This window comes from Piliocolobus tephrosceles, chromosome 1, assembly GCF_002776525.5.
Source record: "Piliocolobus tephrosceles isolate RC106 chromosome 1, ASM277652v3, whole genome shotgun sequence".
Taxonomy (NCBI): Eukaryota; Metazoa; Chordata; class Mammalia; order Primates; family Cercopithecidae; genus Piliocolobus; species Piliocolobus tephrosceles.
Genome location: NC_045434.1, coordinates 99096939 through 99115439, shown reverse-complemented (window position 1 = coordinate 99115439; position 18501 = coordinate 99096939). Strand labels below are relative to the sequence as shown.

The window sequence follows — 18501 nt, the reverse complement described above, 5'->3', positions numbered from 1 at the left end:
GACTTACTCACTATCACAAGAAAAGCATGGGAAAGACCTGCCCCATGATTCAGTTACCTTCCACTGGGTCCCTCCCATGTGTTGTGGGAATTCAAGATAATATTTGGGTAGGGACACAGCCAAACTATTTCACTATAGAACAAAATTTATAGTATAATCCAAACTGTGTATATATAAAGGTCAGTGACATCTACTACCTGTTTGCCCTTGAACAAGTCATTTCACCTGTCTGGGCCACAGCTTCCTCCGTTTTAAAATGAAGAGATTGGACTACATTGTTTCTAAGGACTTTCCAGTTTAAAAGTCTTTGATTTCAAATGTCAAAGAATTTACTCATTCCACACATATTTATTAAGTGCTTTACCATGCACCAGATACTGACCTGGGCTCTGAGTATGACAGTGAACAAAACAGACTAAGGCTTCTCCTGGAGCTCACATTCTAATGAGAGGAGTGGGGAAGTCAGACACAAAACAAACAGTAAACATATATTAATAGCACATCAGTAGTAATAAGTACAATGGAGAAAAATGAAGAAGGAAAGGGACATTAAGAGTATGGGAGGGCAGACGGGTTATACTGAATGATCAAGGAGACCTCACTGATAAGGTGACATGTGAGTAAAGACCTAAAGGACATAATGAGGCATAATGTGGGTCTATAAGAACATTCCAGAAACAGGAAATAACATAGGCTCTGGGCAGAAGTATAACTGGCATGTTCAAGGAAGAGCAAGAGTGACCAAAGACAAGCAAGGAAAAGCAGTAGGAGGTGAGGTCAGAGAGAGTGAAGAGCAAGATCCTGTAGCATCTTGTAGAGCATTGCAAAGGCTCTAGCCTTTACTCCAAGTGCAAGGGGAAGATAGTATATGATTTTGAGAAAAGAAGTGACAAATATGACACACATTTTTAAAAGATCACAACAGCTGTTGTGGTGAGAATAGACTATAGGATGGCAAGGGTGAGTGCAGGGAGGCCAGTCAGGAGGCTATTGCAGTAATCCAAGTGAGAAATAATGGTGGCTTGGATCAGGTGGTAGGAGTAGAATACGGAGAAGCAGTCAGATCGCTGGGTGCATTTTAATGTAAAAGCAAGATTTAATAAGGTTTTGTATATTTGAGGAGCCTCTGTCTAGGGTGATATGGTTTGGCTGTGTCTCCACCCAAAATCTCGTCTTGTCATCCCCATAATCCCCATGTGTTGAAGGTGGGACCAGGTGGAGGTAACTGGATTATGGGGGCAGTTTTCCCCATGCTGTTCTCATAATAGTGAGTGAGTCGCACGAGAGCTTATAAGCGTCTGGCACCTTCCCCGCTTGCACTCACTCCGTCCTGCTACCATGTAAAGAAGATGCCTGCTTCTCCTTTGCCTTCTGCCATGATTGTAAGTTTCCTGAGGCCTCCCCAGCGATGAGGAACTGTGAGTCAATTAACCCTCTTTTCTTTATAAATGACCCAGTCTCAGGTTATTTCTTCACAGCAACCTGAGAACAGACTAATAAATAGAGTCTGGAAGCTAAAGGGTACGTGGAAGCTCCATAGCCTCCTTAAAAATCGATGTAAACTATCCAACAGAAGCAGCTGCTACTTTTCAAATACAAAAAAATTTTGCACAGTGATGCTGCGTCCCAGGAAAATGGAAGGCTCTTTAAGGGCACTCACCAAACCATCAAGGAGACTGTTGGTCATGTTTCTAATCTGCCTGGAATGGCTTCTCTGAGAAGGTCACATCCTTCTGGTAACTACATTGGGAAAATAGTGCAGGAAGTCAGCAATCTCCACTGACAACTCATCTGAAGTTTGCCTTTCTGAGAACTTGTGTTCCAAAACAAAGTGAGTGTTTTATTTGCCATAGAAGGAAAGGGAAGAAGACATGGAAACAAGAATACAAGTTCATTAGAAGAAAAGTATTCAGTTTTAAGAAGAGGGGCACTCACCCTACACTCCAAATCCCCATCTCTCCTCTCCCCCACATCTTATCCATTACTACCTTCTCAAGATTTTCATCACCAAAAAGAAACAGACCCCAGATAGTTCAGTCTACACCCCAATCAATAGAGCCCTGAGAAGGTAAACAGAATGTTTTGGTTATAATGTTTTCTTACAAAAGTAATATATGATCATTATAGAAAAATAAAATAGGTCATCAATAATTGCATCACCTTGAAACAATCACTTTTAATTTGTTGTTAGAGGTTAGTCTATTTTAACATTTCTGAAATCATATAGACTTACATGATTGTTCTCATGTAACCTGTAACATAAGCATTTCTCTTGTTGCTATATCTGTTAATAACAGTGGTTTGATTAATTGTATTGGCTGTGTGGATGTGGAACGAAGAGTCTTGATGTCAAGAAGGGCTGAGGCACAGAAGGTGCAGTTGGTCATTTGGGACCATATTGTCTGTGGCTTTAAGGACAGGGAGCTTCGGGACTCAGGCAGTGACTCTGGAAGAGTCCTTCTCTTTTGGAACTGCAGCATCCCTTCGTCTTCCTCAAGGGGAATTTAGTCCAGGAAATACCAGATCCTCGCCTCTCTAATTCTCTTCTCAAATTCCCAGGCAAAACAATGGAGACCTAATGTGGTGCTGGTAATTGGGCTGTTTCTTTTTCTGGAGCTTCCGACTGCATAAGCAGTGAATAGGTGGTTTTACTCTCAGCATGAAGAAGGCAGAAACCAGCAGTAGGGATCCACAGAGAGGGCATAGGAAAGACGATGTTAAAGAGGGCGGGCATGGTGGCTGATGCTGGCCATCCCAGCACTTTGGGAGACCGAGGCGGGCAGATCACTTGAGGCCAGAAGTTTGAGACCAGCCTGGCCAACATGGCAAAACCCCGTCTCTACTAAAAAAAATAAAAATACAAAATATAAAAATTAGCTGGGCGTGATGGCACATGCCTGTAATCCCAGCTACTGGGAGGCTGAGGCATGAGAATCGCTTAAACCTGGGAGGCAGGTTTGCAGTGAGCCAAGATAGCACCACTGCACTCCAGCCTGGGTAACAGATTGAGACTCTGTCTCCAAAAAAAAAAAAAAAAAAAAAAAAAAAAGATGTTAAAGGAAAAATCTGAGGCACAATATACTTTTAAAAAGTTATTTGAGTAAGAAGCAATTCATGAAGTTTAGTATTCCAGTGGCAAAATGTCACAGGCAAGTATTTATTGGGGAAATGTGGAAGCAAAATAAAGACATTTGATTGGTTTTCAATTACGTAATTGTTTTTGGCGGTGGGTATCTTGTTAGAAAGTCCCTAGACAGATAGTTATATGTTAGTAGGCTGCTTATGATTGGCTGGGGTTGTCTTATTTCTAACATAAGGATTTACCAGAAATGATCCAAGTTAAGTTTTGCTTACGCTTGTAGTGTGACCCCAGTGAAGTTTTGCTTATGTTTCTAGTTTAAGCAAAGTTAAAGCTATTTCTAAGGGCCAGGTGGTTTTGTTTGCTCAGGAATTTTTCCAGTCTCCATTTAAATTTTCCTTTAACAATTCCCCTCTTTTTGTCATCTCACTCAGCAAGCTGAGTGTGTGACCACATGGCATAACATTACTCTTAGTTATTACTGTTGACATAGTTGTTGGAAGGAAGAGTCAGGTAGATGTTTTTATCATCATCAGTAGGTGCCCTGGGGTTCAGAGTCATGTAGCCCCCGTCAGCTGTTTCATAGTCATTGTTGGTTTCTTCAAGTTGTTTCTTTCTGATGGCAATCATTTGACGTCCAAGTGGCTGCAGGAAAGCATTTAAAACCCGTAGGATAATTCAATACACCGGGGAGGTAAATACAATAACTATAAGGAGAATAATAGCCAAGGATTGAAAAATTCCTCTGAGCAAAAATTCTCAGGAGCCAAGACTTAGCCAATCGAATAAATTAATGAATACAAATAAATATTATCTGATGAAAAACTCACATTTGTTCTTTAAAGTCTTTTAAATTTTAGGAGGTTATTGTTTTGCACTAAGCTCCTGCACTAGGCCCAAACAGAACAGACTAAAAATCAAAATGGAATCACCCATGATAAAGTTTCAAGTTGCCAAACAGAAACTACATTGTTATCTGGCCTTTGGAAAAATCAGGAGAGAGAGATAATAACCTAATAACCTAAAAACCTAATTTCGCAAACAGGCCAGTTTCAATTGGCATCCTTACAAAAAAGTAACCTGATGTTAACCAACCAGTTATTTATTATTCTGTTTCCCATTCTGTCTTTTGCAACTTTAACCAGCTTTAAAATGGCCAATCCACTTTAAATTCTTTGTTTCTTTCTTCAGATCATTCTCTGTCTATGAAGTCAATCTCCTCTGCTGTAACTCATTGGAAACCTTTTTCTAATTTAAGGAGGCAAGTGTTGCCCAGTTCTAGAATCACCACAAAGCCAATTGAGATCTTTAAGCATTTATTTTGACATCAGTAGGAACACAAGCTCTTCCTTGTTAAGCGTTAAGATATCAAGAACTTCTATTCTGGGGTGCTATTGAGGCTAACTTGCTCATTTTAGATTGTATTGCTTGAAAGGAATTCAGGGTATTATTCTATTAAAAAAACAGAGTTAATATTTGGAGCAAATTATGATCTTAGTTTTTGAGTTTAGAGGGCAGCTAGGTGAAACAATTTCTAGATGTGAATTTGAGGCAAGTTTAAATGGTAGACTGAAGATGGCAGTTGCAATGTGATGTGCTTTACTGGTTTGCAATTTGAATGTCTCTAGTTATTTCATTAAATATTCTGGTACACTCTCTGAGTGACCCACATAGCAGCTGGCATTAAGATTGGCATTAAGGCATACATGCTCTGTTGTAGTGATTTTTCTGAAGCTTAAAGTCACCAGTTTCAGTTTGTAGAGCTTTGAAAAAAGGCAGTTTTAGTTTTTAGTGGAACTAAAAAACAAAATATCAGGAGTCAATCCAGTTTATAGGGAGATAGTAAAACTTCGAAGAAAATGAACAGGCCTAGAATTTGACAATGGATGCACCATAGTTTTCTACTAAAATATAATCTTTTTTATTCTGGAGAAAAATATTTTTATTTTCCATTTTTACCAAAAATCAAAGTTAACTTTTTTGCAAAAATAAATCTAGTTTCATTAAATTTGACCTGATTATTTATATGGGTATAATAAAAATAGTAATTTTAAAGTATATTTTAGCCAGAGCTTTGGTGATATCCAAGACACTTTACTGACTTTGTATCAGTCAACTTTAGTTTTTAAAAACTATCTAGTAATTGAGAAATCTCAGATTAGACCTTTAAAAGCCTCTCTAGGCTAAGAAGCCAAGCCAAGGACTTGCCCAATTATGTCCTGTTACAAGGAGAACAGATTCTTATTGAACCTATGCAAATACCCAGATTGAAAATGAAAATACTTAATAAGAGTTTCCAAATTCTGAAACAATCAGGTAGACAGAAAAAGATAAGTGGAACACTTTTTTATTTTTGTTTTAGTAGTTTGTCTTATCTGGAAATGGTGTAGATATTTAATGAATACCTGTCATTTCATTTAACACAGTTAAAGTGGCAAACATAACATTAAACAAAACCAACTACCTGTCATCTCAAGGTATTTTTTTTTTTTTACAAATTTTGTAGGAGACAACAAGAGCTTATTTGGGTAAATAGGTAGAATATTCACTTTCATTAATACCAATATTCTTATTTATTAAAGATTACTCAGGTAATATGAAGTTGAAAAGCATTTTGGCGAAGTTCTTTTTTTCTGAGAAAATATGTAATTTATACAAGTGCTTATTTTTCTCTAGGCTAATTGAGTTCCTTTAATACTGTTTCTAATAAATACCTTCTGGAGGCAGAATAATAGTATGTACAAATAGCATACATATGTGTAGATATACATAAACATACAGAAAGATGCAAACAGAAATTCATGGCTTTTGTTCTGAAATTTTAGCCATGTGCCAGGTACAATAATATAAAACTAATTAGTTGGATCCAGCTTCTGGGAGTTAAAGTTAGCTGTTCAGATGGCTGACACTTTTTATTGACATTTGTGGAGAGGACTATTAAGATTTTTCTTTTGCCAGTTTGTTTCTAAAAAGTTCCTCCTTTTTTTTTTTCTTTTTGATGAGTCATTTCGCTGAAGCTTGTGTTTTAAAAACATTTACACACCTCAAAGACCCAGAGAAAGGGTATTAAGCTTTCTCCAATAAGGAATTTTGGGGCATTTTCACCTATTATTAGGAGTCAATCTTAATGAGACTGTGGATTAAATCTTAAATGACTGACTAAGGAGACATCTAGTTTATCTGGTCTAGTTCCAATTAGTCTTTATTCTTTTTAGCCTTAGTGGTTGCTTTTATAATAGTTCATTTGTGCAATAACAAGAGTTAAATTTAGTTGTTGTAGATGCTCCTGGCTCATTTGAGGATCTAATTTTTTAAGGAGGTTAGCATTGAGTAGGTTCAGATGGAAAAAGCAAGCAAAGAATAATTTCTTATTAGCACATTGTAGAGATTTACTGAGAGACTATGTTTAAAATCATTCTTTTAGAAACCTTTACATACCAATCAAAAATGTTTATCATTGTTTCTGAGACATTTGGGATCTCATTTTTTCCCAACACATCCCTTAAATGAACAATTTTTTCTAGATTTAAACATCCTCACTGTGACCACTGCAATTTTAAGTCATCTGTGGTAAGGCACACCTATTTCTCTAGAAAGTCACAGGTTCTGGGCCCATATTATCTGAACATAAAAAATCACTGTGTTTCAGATGGAGGAGTCCCAGACTCTGTGCATTCTGACAAAGTCATAATATCTTGCCCTTCTGAAATTTACCTACCTGAGGACTCCAATTGGACCCCCAGTTCAGTTTCTGTTGAACACCTAGTTCAATCTGTCAAATACCCAATTTGACCTCTGGATCCCAATCCAGAAAGCAGACCTTGTCTGGAAACTAGTACACTGTACTGGACCTAGTGTAGTTCCTGTTGAAAACAGATGAACTTGTCAAACACCCAGATTAACCGCTGAATCAAATGAGAAATAAAATTACTGAAATAAGCTCAGAGAGCTCAGGACACAGTTGCAAGCCTGATATCTGAGAGGGACTTACCTAGTGACTCACAAATGCAGTAAGAAACCAGTGAACACAGTGGGCTCAATGGGTACCTATGCCTGGTTACCCATTGCTCTTAGGGATATCTGGGGGAGAGTCTACTTTATATCCTACTTCTGACGCCAAACTGTTAATGAAGAATCTAAGGCACAATAAAATTTTAAAGAGTTCATTTGAGTAAGAAGCAATTCATGAATTGGGTGACACCAAATCAAAAGAGGTCTAGTGTTTTAATGACAGAAAGTCAGAGACAAGTATTAATTGGGAAAATGTGGAAGTAAAATACAGAAATTTGATAGGTTTGCAGTTACATAATTGTCTTTTGGGTGAGGTACCTTACTAAAGTGTTCTTAGTCACATAGTTATGTTAGTTGGCTGCTTACGATTTGGCTAGAGTTAAATCTTATTTCTGTCTAACATAAACATTTACCAGAAATGATCCAAGTTAAGTATTACCTATTTTTAGTTACAATCCAACTTGAGTTTCACTTATGTTTGCAGTTTAAGCAATGATAAGGCTATTTCTAAGGCCTGGGTGGCTTTGTTTGCTCAGGAGTTTTCAGGCCCAGTCTCCATTTTAATTTTGCATTAACAAAGGCAAAAAGAGAGGAAACAGGGGAGAAGGGATGGGGGAGATGGAAAAGGAGATGACTGGGATTACTCACCTCAAATTGGGCAGCCTTCACAGGATCAGTGGAATTGGCTGTGGGGAAAAAGAAAAAGATTAGCCAGGGCACTGCTGTTGAAAAGGGCCAGCCCTTGCTGATGCTGAGGCTGCAAAATCATAACCAGACTCAAGGCAAGGACTGCTGACCCCTTGACACAGTCCTGTAAGGCCAAGGGCTAAGTAAATATGGCCTCATGTTCCCACCCTTGGGGTCACCCAGCCACAGCCTTCCCCACGGGACACACTGGTGGAGGGAAGCAGTCACTTGGGCCACACTCTTTTCGGGGAATTGCTGAGCTTTCCTAGAAGCAAACCAGACAGCTTGGGGATCTGAGATATGGGGGAAGAGGTACAGGAGGGGTGTTCAGCATCAGAGTGAAGTAAAGTCCAGGTTTTTGCTGACCACATCAGGGAGAGAAGGCTGAGGGCCATTTCCACATTGTCCAAATGTCGTGCATCTTTGTTGGAACTTTGAAGAATATAGTAAGTACTCCATGGCATTAAAAAGGAAGACAGAGTGAGAAAGTAACGAGAGAGAAAAAGAGAGGCAGGGAGGGAGAAAGGGAGAGGGAGAGAGGGAAGCACTTTCTCTGGTTAGTGTCCAAAACACACCTAATTTCCTCATGTTTTTGTCATAAACTGACTTTGCCAGTGTGAAAAGCAGCCTCAGTATCTGCAAAGCAGCATTTTTCAGGAAGTTAGGAGGCGTCTGACACAATGTATCTAGTCTCTTACCCCCTGAACACAGAGAGTCTTTACTGCAGCAAACCACATTCTGAAATCCCGTTCTAATACATTCCCCAACAATTCCAGCAACCCAGCTCTGCCTTTTGGGAAAGGATTTTTAAAAACCCGTTTATGCAGCACCAATGCCTGGCTGCAAAACTGCCTTGTGAAATGTGCTTATGCCAGTGTAGACAGAACCACACAACAAGATGGATAATTCAGTTGCTTGGACTTTGTTTTTTCCAGATCTGCTTTGGCCCTGGTGTGAACACAGGCCCGTGTCCCCACTGGGCCTGGCCAGCGGACAGGTGACCTTGCTGCAAGCACAGCTGGACGAGTGATATTTTGCTCAAGCTCTCAAATCTGTTGGCTCTGCTCTGAATCATACACCAGCCATCTGAGTTGGGGTCTTTGACAGCCTCTTTTTCCTGCCTGTTCCTACTGTCATGGAAGCCCCCAGAGAAAGCCCTAGTTTCCTTTGTGCTCTGACTTTACTTACAGTCTGGAAGTTGCCTGGCATCCTCCTGGAAGTTCCTTTACATACTCCCACCTGAATGTCAGACCTAGAAGGCCTGAGAGGTCACCCCAGTCACCCACTCATTTCCTCAGTGAGCAGACTGAACCCCATCAGGGAGACTGACTGGCTCAAGGCTCCACTGTGTGATGGGGGCAGAACCAGGCCAAACTTCAATCAACCTGGAGTGCGTGGGCATCGGAACCAAGCTTTGCCCACAGAGTAGAGCCCACTAGTGCCCCTAGTCCCCAGGAATTTTCTCAAGCCCAAACCTCCTCTTAGCATTCCACAGACAGCTGAGCCTGGCCACTTCACCCCATCCCTTCACAGAGACAGATTACTCAGCAAATCGAGGGGTTTTCAGGCCTCCTCCTCCTTTCCCCTTAGAATCCTGCCTCCCGCATCTGATTGGCCTCAGTCTTACAGCCCCTAGCCCTATCCTTTGCCAGCTCTGCCAAAGCTCCACGGAAAGACCAAAGTATCTCTGATTTCCTGCTCTGGAAATATCCCCAGATTCCTGGTCCCAGAAATTTGAACACAGCCCTCTCTATCTGGGACTGGTGTTTCTCTTCTCATCTCCAGAGAGGTCCTCTTTAGGCCCAGAAATCAGACTCAGAGCTGACCAAGTGATTTGAGCCCTGGCCATCCCCTCACCGCTGCTCCCTCCCTGGCTCCCAGCTGAACTCGCACAAGCCCCTTCTGGCTGGCTCCGGTACAGCGGGCAGCCCTGGTGAGCCATCACTGAATCCCTGAGACAACCCCCTACTTACCTGGTTTCTCAGGGAGGGTCTCTCCCATTTCCCTGCACTCAGGGTTTCCTGGGAGAGCTGGGAGGGGCACACAGGAGGTTAGTAGGATTAGGGGGTAGGGCCTGAGTCCTTAGGACCAAGGACCAAGGACCAGGGCCAGGGTTGGATGGGACCAGCTCAGGCCTTCCCTCTGGCAGATGCTTCCTGTCCTCCCACCCCCAGCTCCCCTGCTCAGGGGCTGCTCCCACCTGGAAAAGGGCTGGTCCAGAGGCAGAATTCAGCTCACCCATGGAGACGCCCAAGAGTGTCAGAAAGGCCACTCATGGCATCTGTCTGAGGCTTGCTATGCCTTTTAAAAACATCTCTGTGTCTCAGTCTCTCTCTGTTTCTCTGTATTATCATCAGTAATTGAGGTCCTGGCTATGAATCAATTGCAAAGTGCTTTGTGAGGTGTTAGTGGGATTATTTCTCTTTCTCAGCAGCTTGCAGCACCCTCTCTACTGCCCCGTGACACCCATATAAGCTCCACCCAGCCTCAGTCCCTGCCTTGGCCTGGTGCCTGGAGAGTCCTCTTTCCCTCGCTAAGCGCTGCCCTCACACACCACCTCCTCCAGAATGGCAACAGCCCTGTTTGTGTGCTGTTACTGCCTGACAAGCACTGGTGTAAGAGCGTCAGCCTCTTTCATCCCCATGGCAACCCTGTGAGGTGAGTCCTATTAGTGCTCTTGCTGAGGATGAACTAATAAATGAACTAATAAATAAAATGTGGGCCTAGATCTGAATGCGTATCTAGCCCTAAGAGAGGGATTCTGGAAATGTCTGGGGTTAGGGCCTGGACCAAATGCAAACTGGTAACAAAAGGGACTGGGAGGAGCTACAAACCTGAAATCCGCTTTTTCCTGCAGTAGATCAAGGCCACTACAGCAGCAACAATGGCTGCTACAGCAATCCCAGTGACCACAGCCACAGTGATCCCCATCGATGAAGAGCTGCCCACGCTGGGCACTAGGGAAGACAGACATTAGGACAGAATGGGGGTTACTATTTTAATGACAACTTTTGTATTCTCCTTGTCCCACCTCCCACCTCCTCCAGTGCTATGTCCTAGTGCTTGTCACCCAAAGCTCTTCTGTGTCTCAGTCACTCACCAATGCGAGACTCACTACATCCCCCAGCCTCACCTGCACAGGGTTTCTGTGGCTGAACTTACACCTCCTGCCTATCCAGGTTTCTCCACCAAACTAATAAAGGCACATTGGCGAGCAGGCAGGAGCAGAGGGAAGGAATCCTCTTAGCCCTTGGGGGCAGTAGGGAGGGTGGGCCCAAAGCCTTGCATAGCTAGAGGCATCATTACTCTATGGAGCACAGCCTTGAACAGACTATGACATTCCAGGCTTTCTGGAGTGAATGGCTATAACATGAGCCATGAGGAGAAACGAGGCAAACTTCAGCTCTTAGGAATGCCCAGGAGCTTTGGGAACCTCTGCACCAATGAGGGAGCTCTGCTTCGCTGCCATCTTTAGTCTGGGGCCTGCATTTCAAAGTGGAACAAGAGCCTGACTACCTATTACCTGGGAGGTGACGGCTCCAAGTTCTGGCCCCTACTCCTGCTCATTGGCCAATACTTAGCCAGGCCTCCACACCACTCCTCTTTGCTCCAGTGCCCAATTTTGCTGCTGTGGCCTTTCTCAGACCTCCGTGTAGGCCCATGTGACCTTAGCGCTTGTCCATCCATCCCCTCTTCTCCCCTCCCTACATCTTGGCAGATTCCCCATACCTTGGACAGTGATGGTCACAGGTTTGGATGAGTATGGCGTGTAGCCTATGTTTCCTGTGCAGTGGTAATCACCACTGTGACTGTGGTTTGCTTGTGGGATGGAGAAGTTGGGATCCACACGGGAAAATTTCTTGGATATTCCATTCTGGAAGAATGAGACCTTGACCAGAGGCTTGTTCTTCCAGCTGTGGCACCTCAGCATGATGGTTTCTCCCTCCTGGAACTCCAGGTGAGGGGTCTGGAGCGCCAGCCACTCTGAAAGACACAAATATGATAAGAAAAGTTTGTAAGGCTAGATTCCAAGAGTTTTTCAGCTCATTTTCAGAGGTACATTACTCACAGAACTTGAAACGATGTCTGGCGGAGAGAAATGAAGATGCTTCATGACAGATGTGAGCATTCTCTTATAGGCAATATATGGGATTATGTATCTATGGGACCTCTAAAAAACAGAAGTTTTCAGAAGTTTCAAAGATGCAGAACAGATATTTAAAACAATTCTGAGGAATTTAAAATACTTGTTTGAGTAGAGAAATGAGTGCATTTCAGTAACTGTAGAGGCTACTCGACAGGGCCTGAAGCCATCAGTTTTTGTGGTCTGGAGATTACTAATTTAATGGTAAATTTTGTACAAGCTTTGGGAAATGAGGGTGGGCAGCCACGAGCTGTATTAACAATGAAGTAGAGCATTTTTCCCCCTTTTTTCCACATGCTGTTGCTGGTTTAAAAAAAAAAATAGAGCCGGGTATGGTGGCTCACGCCTGTAATCCCAGCACTTTGGGAGGCCGAGGCAGGTGGATCACGAGGTCAGGAGATTGAGACCAATCTAGCTAACACGGTGAAACCCCGTCTCTACTAAAAGTATAAAAAATTAGCCAAGCGTGGTGGTGGGTGCCTGTAGTCCCAGGTACTTGGGAGGCTGAGGCAAGAGAATGGCATGAACTCAGAAGGCGGAGCTTGCAGTGAGCCAAGATGGTGCCACTGCACTCCAGCCTGGGCAACAGAACGAGACACTGTCTCAAAAAAAAAAGAAAAAAAAAAAAATAGAGCCTTAATCATGCCTCATCCACCCTGTCTTAGTCTGTTCTGGCTGCTATATCAAAATACTATAAACTGGGTAGTTTATAAAGAACAGAAATTTCTTTCTCCCTGTTCTGGAGGCTGGGAAATCCAAGACCAAGGTTCTTGCAGCTTCTTTGGTAAGATCCTATTTCTTGGTTCACAGAACTGAGGCTTCTTGCTGTGTCCTCACATGGCGGAGGAGGCCTTTGAGCTCCCTTGGCCCTCTTTTATAAGGGCTCTGCCCTCATGACCCAATCACCTACCCAAAGACCTCACCTCCTAATACCATCACCCTGAGGGTTGCTATTTGATTAATTCATATCATATGAATTTTGGGGGCACAGAAACATTCAGACCCTACTATACCCTGCATGAAATCTTCCATCCACATAAGAAAGAAAAAGGTATGACTTTTGAATTCACACAAGTGAATTCAGTATTCAATTGTGACTCTGAATAAAAGGGGCATTCAAGAAAAATTTTAAACTTAAAATCACTTTTTCCTTTTTGCCTACAAACATCCTCACTCCCAACAATTCCTTCCCTTCATTGATGGCAGAGTAATCAGATTCCAAAATTCACCTATCTCAGAGGACAAATCTATTAACAAAGTTTCAATAAACTTAATAAAGAAGAAAATCAAATTGCTCTATCATAGGAATAAATATGATTTATTTATACTTATTGTTTTATTTATATTTATTCAATTTTAACAGTTTTTTTTTTTTTTGAAATGGAGTTTCGCTCTTATTGCCCAGGCTGGAGTGGAATGGTGCAATCTCGGCTCACTGCAAACTCCGCCTCCCAAGTTCAAGCGATTCTCCTGCCTCAGCCTCCTGAGTAGCTGGATTACAGCCATGCACCATCACACCGGGGTAATTTTATATTTTTAGTAGAGATGGGGTTTCTCCACCTTGGCCAGGCTGGTCTCAAACTCCCGACTTCAAGTGATCCACCCGCCTCGGCCTCCCAAAGTGCTGGGATTACAGGTGTGAGCCACTGTGCCTGGCCAAAAAAATAGTATTCTGTATATGAAAGCCCAAGTACCATTATTGAGATGGCATGAAACAGAAACTAAAGTCAGGATTAGGATTGTGGCTGTGCCATTCACTGCTGAGTTCTTGGGTCTAATCAGCTTCATTTCTTTATACAATGGATGGGTGGGACTAGGTAGTTTCTCTCTAACAACTGTTCAGATCTCAATTTTTTTTTTTTTTTTTTGGGCCAGGGTTTCACCTTTGTCGCCCAGGCTGGAGTGCAGTGGCCGGATCTCGGCTCACCGCAAGCTCCACCTCCCGGATTTACGCCATTCTCCTGCCTCAGCCTTCTGAGTAGCTGGGACTATAGGCACCCGCCACCTTGCCCGCCTAGCTTTTTTGTATTTTTTAGTAGAGACGGGGTTTCACTGTGTTAGCCAGGATGATCTCGATCTCCTGACCTCGTGATCTGCCCGTCTCGGCCTCTCAAAGTGCTGGGATTACAGGCGTGAGCCACTGCGCCCGGCCTGTATTTTTAGTAGAAACAGGGGTTTTCCATGTTGGTCAGGCTAGTCTCGAACTCCCGACCTCAGGTGATCCTCCTGCCTCAGCCTCCCAGAGTGCTGGGATTATAGGTGTGAGCCACCACACCCAGCCCTCAATTTGTATTATCTATATTTTTACATTTTCATAAGAAGAGTCAGAAGTACTATCAGCTGTCTCTGGGAAGCCAATACAGAGGGGAGCTATGATGTCATTGGGTAGCTTTTGAGGTCAACTCAATATTTATTTATTTCCCTTCAGTAGAGCACCGTCAAAAGAAAGCGACCCCACCGCCAGGATCTCTCTGGTACAGCAGCAGCCTTAAAGGACAACAAAAACAAATCACCATCTCAGTGTTGAACAGGAGAATCTAAAACACTGAATGTTTACCCGCGATCATCTCCAGGGTTTATGCACCAAGAGTGCAGCTCAAGTAAACAACAGTAGAAATGTGCTTATATTTTCAGACATTGGAAGCAGGTAGAAACAGTATCTAAGCCAGGCGTGGTGGCTCACGCCTATAATCCCAACACTTTGAAAGGCTGAGGAAGGAAGATCACTTGAGACCAGGAGCTGAAGACCAGCCTGGGCAACATAGTGAGACCCTGTCTCTATAAAAAGAAACAAAAATAAGTCGCTTGGCATGGTGGTGTGCACCTGGAGTCCCAGCTACTTGGGAGAATAAAAAAAAAAGAAATACTATCTAGAAGCATTTTCTGTACAGACTCTATTAAACTGAACACTGTCAGATGTTTACATAAACCAAAATCAGATGATGTGACTCCTTTAATTAAAGCCATCTCAACTCACTCAGGAATAAAAGTCAAAATAGTTGCAACAGCTTATCAGCCTCTGCTTGATCTACCCTTCACCCTCCCCTCACCTCTGACCTCATCTTCCAGACGGAATTCTGCACTCCCACCTCCTCACAGCTGTCTGGCAGCCTCCGGCCTTAGAGCCTTCAGAGGTCTATTTCCTCCAACCTCTCTGCTTTACCACACTGCCACAGGAGGAAGGTAGTTTTTCAAAGTAGGGATTTCCTTCTGCTTCTCTCACACTCAGCTGTTTGTGGCCTCGTAACCCCCTTGCTCAATCAAGACTGAGGCAAAAACAACCTAACACATGCTGAGCAAATTATTAGAAATTCCCCCTTCCCCCACCACACATGCTAAGCAAAGGGGGTGGGTGAAATGGGGAATGAATGAGCAACTCACAACAGTGCTTCCCAGTAAGCAGGCCACCCCCACTCTTTCCTGCAAACGTCCACCTGTAAACAGATTTAATCCGTCCTGGCCCTCCCAGGTCCACCCCGGGGCCTTCCTCCACTGACCAGAAAGCACAGTCAGATGAACAGGGTCGCTGAGGCTGGTCCGGCCAGTCTGGCACCTGTACTCCCCGCTATCATTGTTGTTGGCCTTGAACCTGTAGCTGGGCTGCGTGTGGGTAGGGATGAGATTCCCATTGTGGAACCACTGAGTGGAGTCGCTGTCAGGGCTGTGAGCCCCCTGGCACATCAGAGTCACAGAGTCCTCCTGGAGCACATTGATCCACGGGGGCTCAAGTTTCAGCACAGCCTTTAGGGGAGCTGCTGAGAGGCAGAGAGTGGAAAGGGGTGTGAATAAATAACCCTGAAGGGACTGTGGATGCCAAAGGAGCTCCCAAGGGAGGTCAGGCACCAAAGAGTCCTATTGTAGATGCAGTTCAAGATCTGTACTTGCAGCAGCCTCATTCCGTTGGGTCTTCAGTGGATCTAAGAAGCAAATCCCAGATCCCACCAAAATGGGGGAACTGCCCATGCTGAACCCAAGCTTGATTTTCAGTGGAACAGACATATCCCCCATAGCAAACACAACATCATATTATGAGGATATAATACTGTCAATACAAGGAAGCAAAGGGCATACTCACCAGCTTGACTGTCTGCAGAAGCTGTAAAAGGGAAGAGAGTGGATCAACGTCTAGCAGGAGAAGATGGCTTCAAATTTAGCTGCGTATGTGAAAGGGGCAGGGGAGGTGAGCTTGGGCTCTTCCTTCTCCAGGACCTATCTCAAGATCTTGTTTCCAGTTGATCTTTTATAAGAGTATTCACTTCATATGAACCCCTTATCTCATTCGCTGTTCCTCCTCATGACTACAAAGTACACATGAATGTTTGGTGCAGAATGGATTTTCCAGGAATAAACGTAACTACCTCTAAGTTCTGACCTTAGAAACCACTGGAACACTTAAGAATTCAGAGTCCTGTCTCCTCTTTCAATCTGTCCCCTGCTTCCAGGGCCCAGGCCTGCTCTTTACCACACTGGTGCCTAGAGTCCAGGCAGTAGGAGTGTCTGAAATTGCACTATTTCAGAATGACCCTCACTCACCCAGCAGCAGCAAAACTGTCAATGGTTGAAGCAGCCACAGGTTGCTGGAAAATACATTCTGAGACATTTGGGTCTCCATAGTCATCCCAGCACTGTGCCAACGTCCAGTGGGGTTTAAGAGATAAGCTTAGAAAAGAGGAAGGAAATGGTTTCATCTTCTTGTGCAGCTGTCATCAGTCCTCAATTCTGTTTCTGCTAACCAATCAGGAACAACTCCAGTTAGGAGTTGAGTCTGCTTTACAGATAAGTCTATTACATACCACTTTGTGTCCTTGTGAAAACCCCAGGGAGGGGTTACCGTTGTGTTGGCTGGTATACCCCTCCTTAGAGTATTCTTTAAGATAATTCCTGGTCAAAATCTTATCCAAAGGCATTAGAGCAGTTTGCTTCCACCAGGAGCCAAAAATGACCAGCAATACAGCCTGCTGGAGAAGAGGAGACCAGAGCCTGGGAAGAAGATAATGTCCAGCTATTTTTTATACCCATAGGACAGAAACTTAAAGTAGAAAATTACCTTGTTTTTCACAATATTTTCTCCTACTGAAATTTCCTTTTCTTGAAATGGGAACCTTTTCTCCCCCTGAAACTGTAAGTGGTTTTTCCTCTATGTTTTCCATTACAGAAATTGTAAGGAACTGCCCATGCAGAGCAGTTGATTTGCAGACATATTTATATATTTCAAAAATGGAACACAAATAATAGGGTTATAAATTGGCAAACATTTTTGAAGGGGATTTAGGCACTATCTATTAAACATTTGAAATTTGTCAGCCTTATCACCTAATAATTCCATCTCAAAAAATACATCCAATAGAAACACTTAGGTGTGAAAAAAATATCAACAAGAATATTCATTGCAGTATTGTAGCATATAAGGAAAAAAGTCAAGATTAGAAGATAATGGAGACAGTTCAAGACCATCCTGGACAACAGAGTGAAGTGTCATCTCTATAAAATTAATTAAAAAGTAAATAAAATGGGGGATTTTATTAAATAAATAAAATTTATTATTTTTATAAATTTAATAAAATCAAATAGTAACTGCCTTATAGAGTTGTTTTGAAGGTTAACTAATGTCAGGTAAATTAATTGTATAAAGTACTTAGAATAATAACAAAAATATCAGAAAATGTTAAATAATTTAATTACTATCTTTATGCTACTCTTTTATGGATGGGTCTGTGAGAAGACAGTGATACCCCTGTATTTAGTGGGTGGTATTTTGCCTGAAAAGGGTGGTCATTCCCAGTCCCTAAGGAAGCATGTTTCCCAGAGCAGATGGAAAGCCACTGTTGGTGCAGTGGGAATCTTGCTCGGCGTAGTGGCTGCTAGTTATCATGCCCCTAGTCTGGACCTCCTGAGAGTCAAGGCATACAGGATGCAGTCCAGGGTGGGAAGTATAGCAACATATGCTCCATGGAGTGTCAAGTTGGGAGTAAGCTAGTAAAGACCCCCCAGGGAGGTGCGAGCAGAGCCAGAGACATATTCTGTGGAGAGCATCTTACGAAGAATGTGACAGAGTACATGGGTCTGAGAGGGGGCTGGTTATGGTAGATTCAGACCTTGTGATCATGGCTAGGACTGGAGAGATTCCTAGGGGAATACCCACACGCTGAAAATTAAATGCACATTTCATTACTACATAGGTAAAAGAATGTTATCCTCACATATGCAGGTGGCAAAGGAAGGAGAAACAAATTGCTCTATACTCTGCTTACCCATGAGATACAGTATACCCCACCACAGTCCAACTGTAAAATTTCAGGACAATGATTTTGTATCTAAGGTAGCCTTTAAAAAATACAAATATGTTTAAACTTTTCCTAAAAAAAATTTTTTTTTTGAGAATGAAGTCTCACTATATTGCCCAGGCAGGTCTTGAACTCCTGGACTTAAGCTGTCCTCCCACCTCTGACTCCTTAAGAGCTGGGATTACAGGCATAAGCCACTGAGCCCAGCATTTTTCCTGAAACTTTTCTCAGACTTTATAGCAATATATTCTGCCCAGTCACCAAGACCACACCCTGAGTGACTCCTGGGAACTAAC

The 18501-nt window shown here is 42.8% G+C and overlaps 1 protein-coding gene across 4 annotated transcripts; it reads right to left on the bottom strand.

Annotated features, from left to right (window-relative positions):
• Positions 1-2080: 2080 nt before the first annotated feature.
• Positions 2081-16592, bottom strand: FCGR2A (Fc fragment of IgG receptor IIa). 4 transcript variants are annotated; one of them, XM_023190339.1, is made up of 7 exons: positions 16455-16592; positions 15997-16017; positions 15419-15676; positions 11507-11761; positions 10612-10734; positions 7739-7776; positions 2081-3724 (listed from the first exon to the last, which is right to left on the bottom strand). In XM_023190339.1, exons 1-7 carry the CDS (start codon positions 16537-16539, stop codon positions 3551-3553), a joined length of 954 nt encoding a protein of 317 aa, XP_023046107.1. In that variant the 5' UTR covers positions 16540-16592; the 3' UTR covers positions 2081-3550. The 4 variants fall into 4 exon arrangements, with proteins under 4 accessions (XP_023046107.1, XP_023046108.1, XP_023046110.1 ...); XM_023190340.1 differs by having other exon boundaries at positions 15419-15673; XM_023190342.2 differs by having other exon boundaries at positions 15997-16075; positions 16455-16573.
• Positions 16593-18501: the final 1909 nt, after the last annotated feature.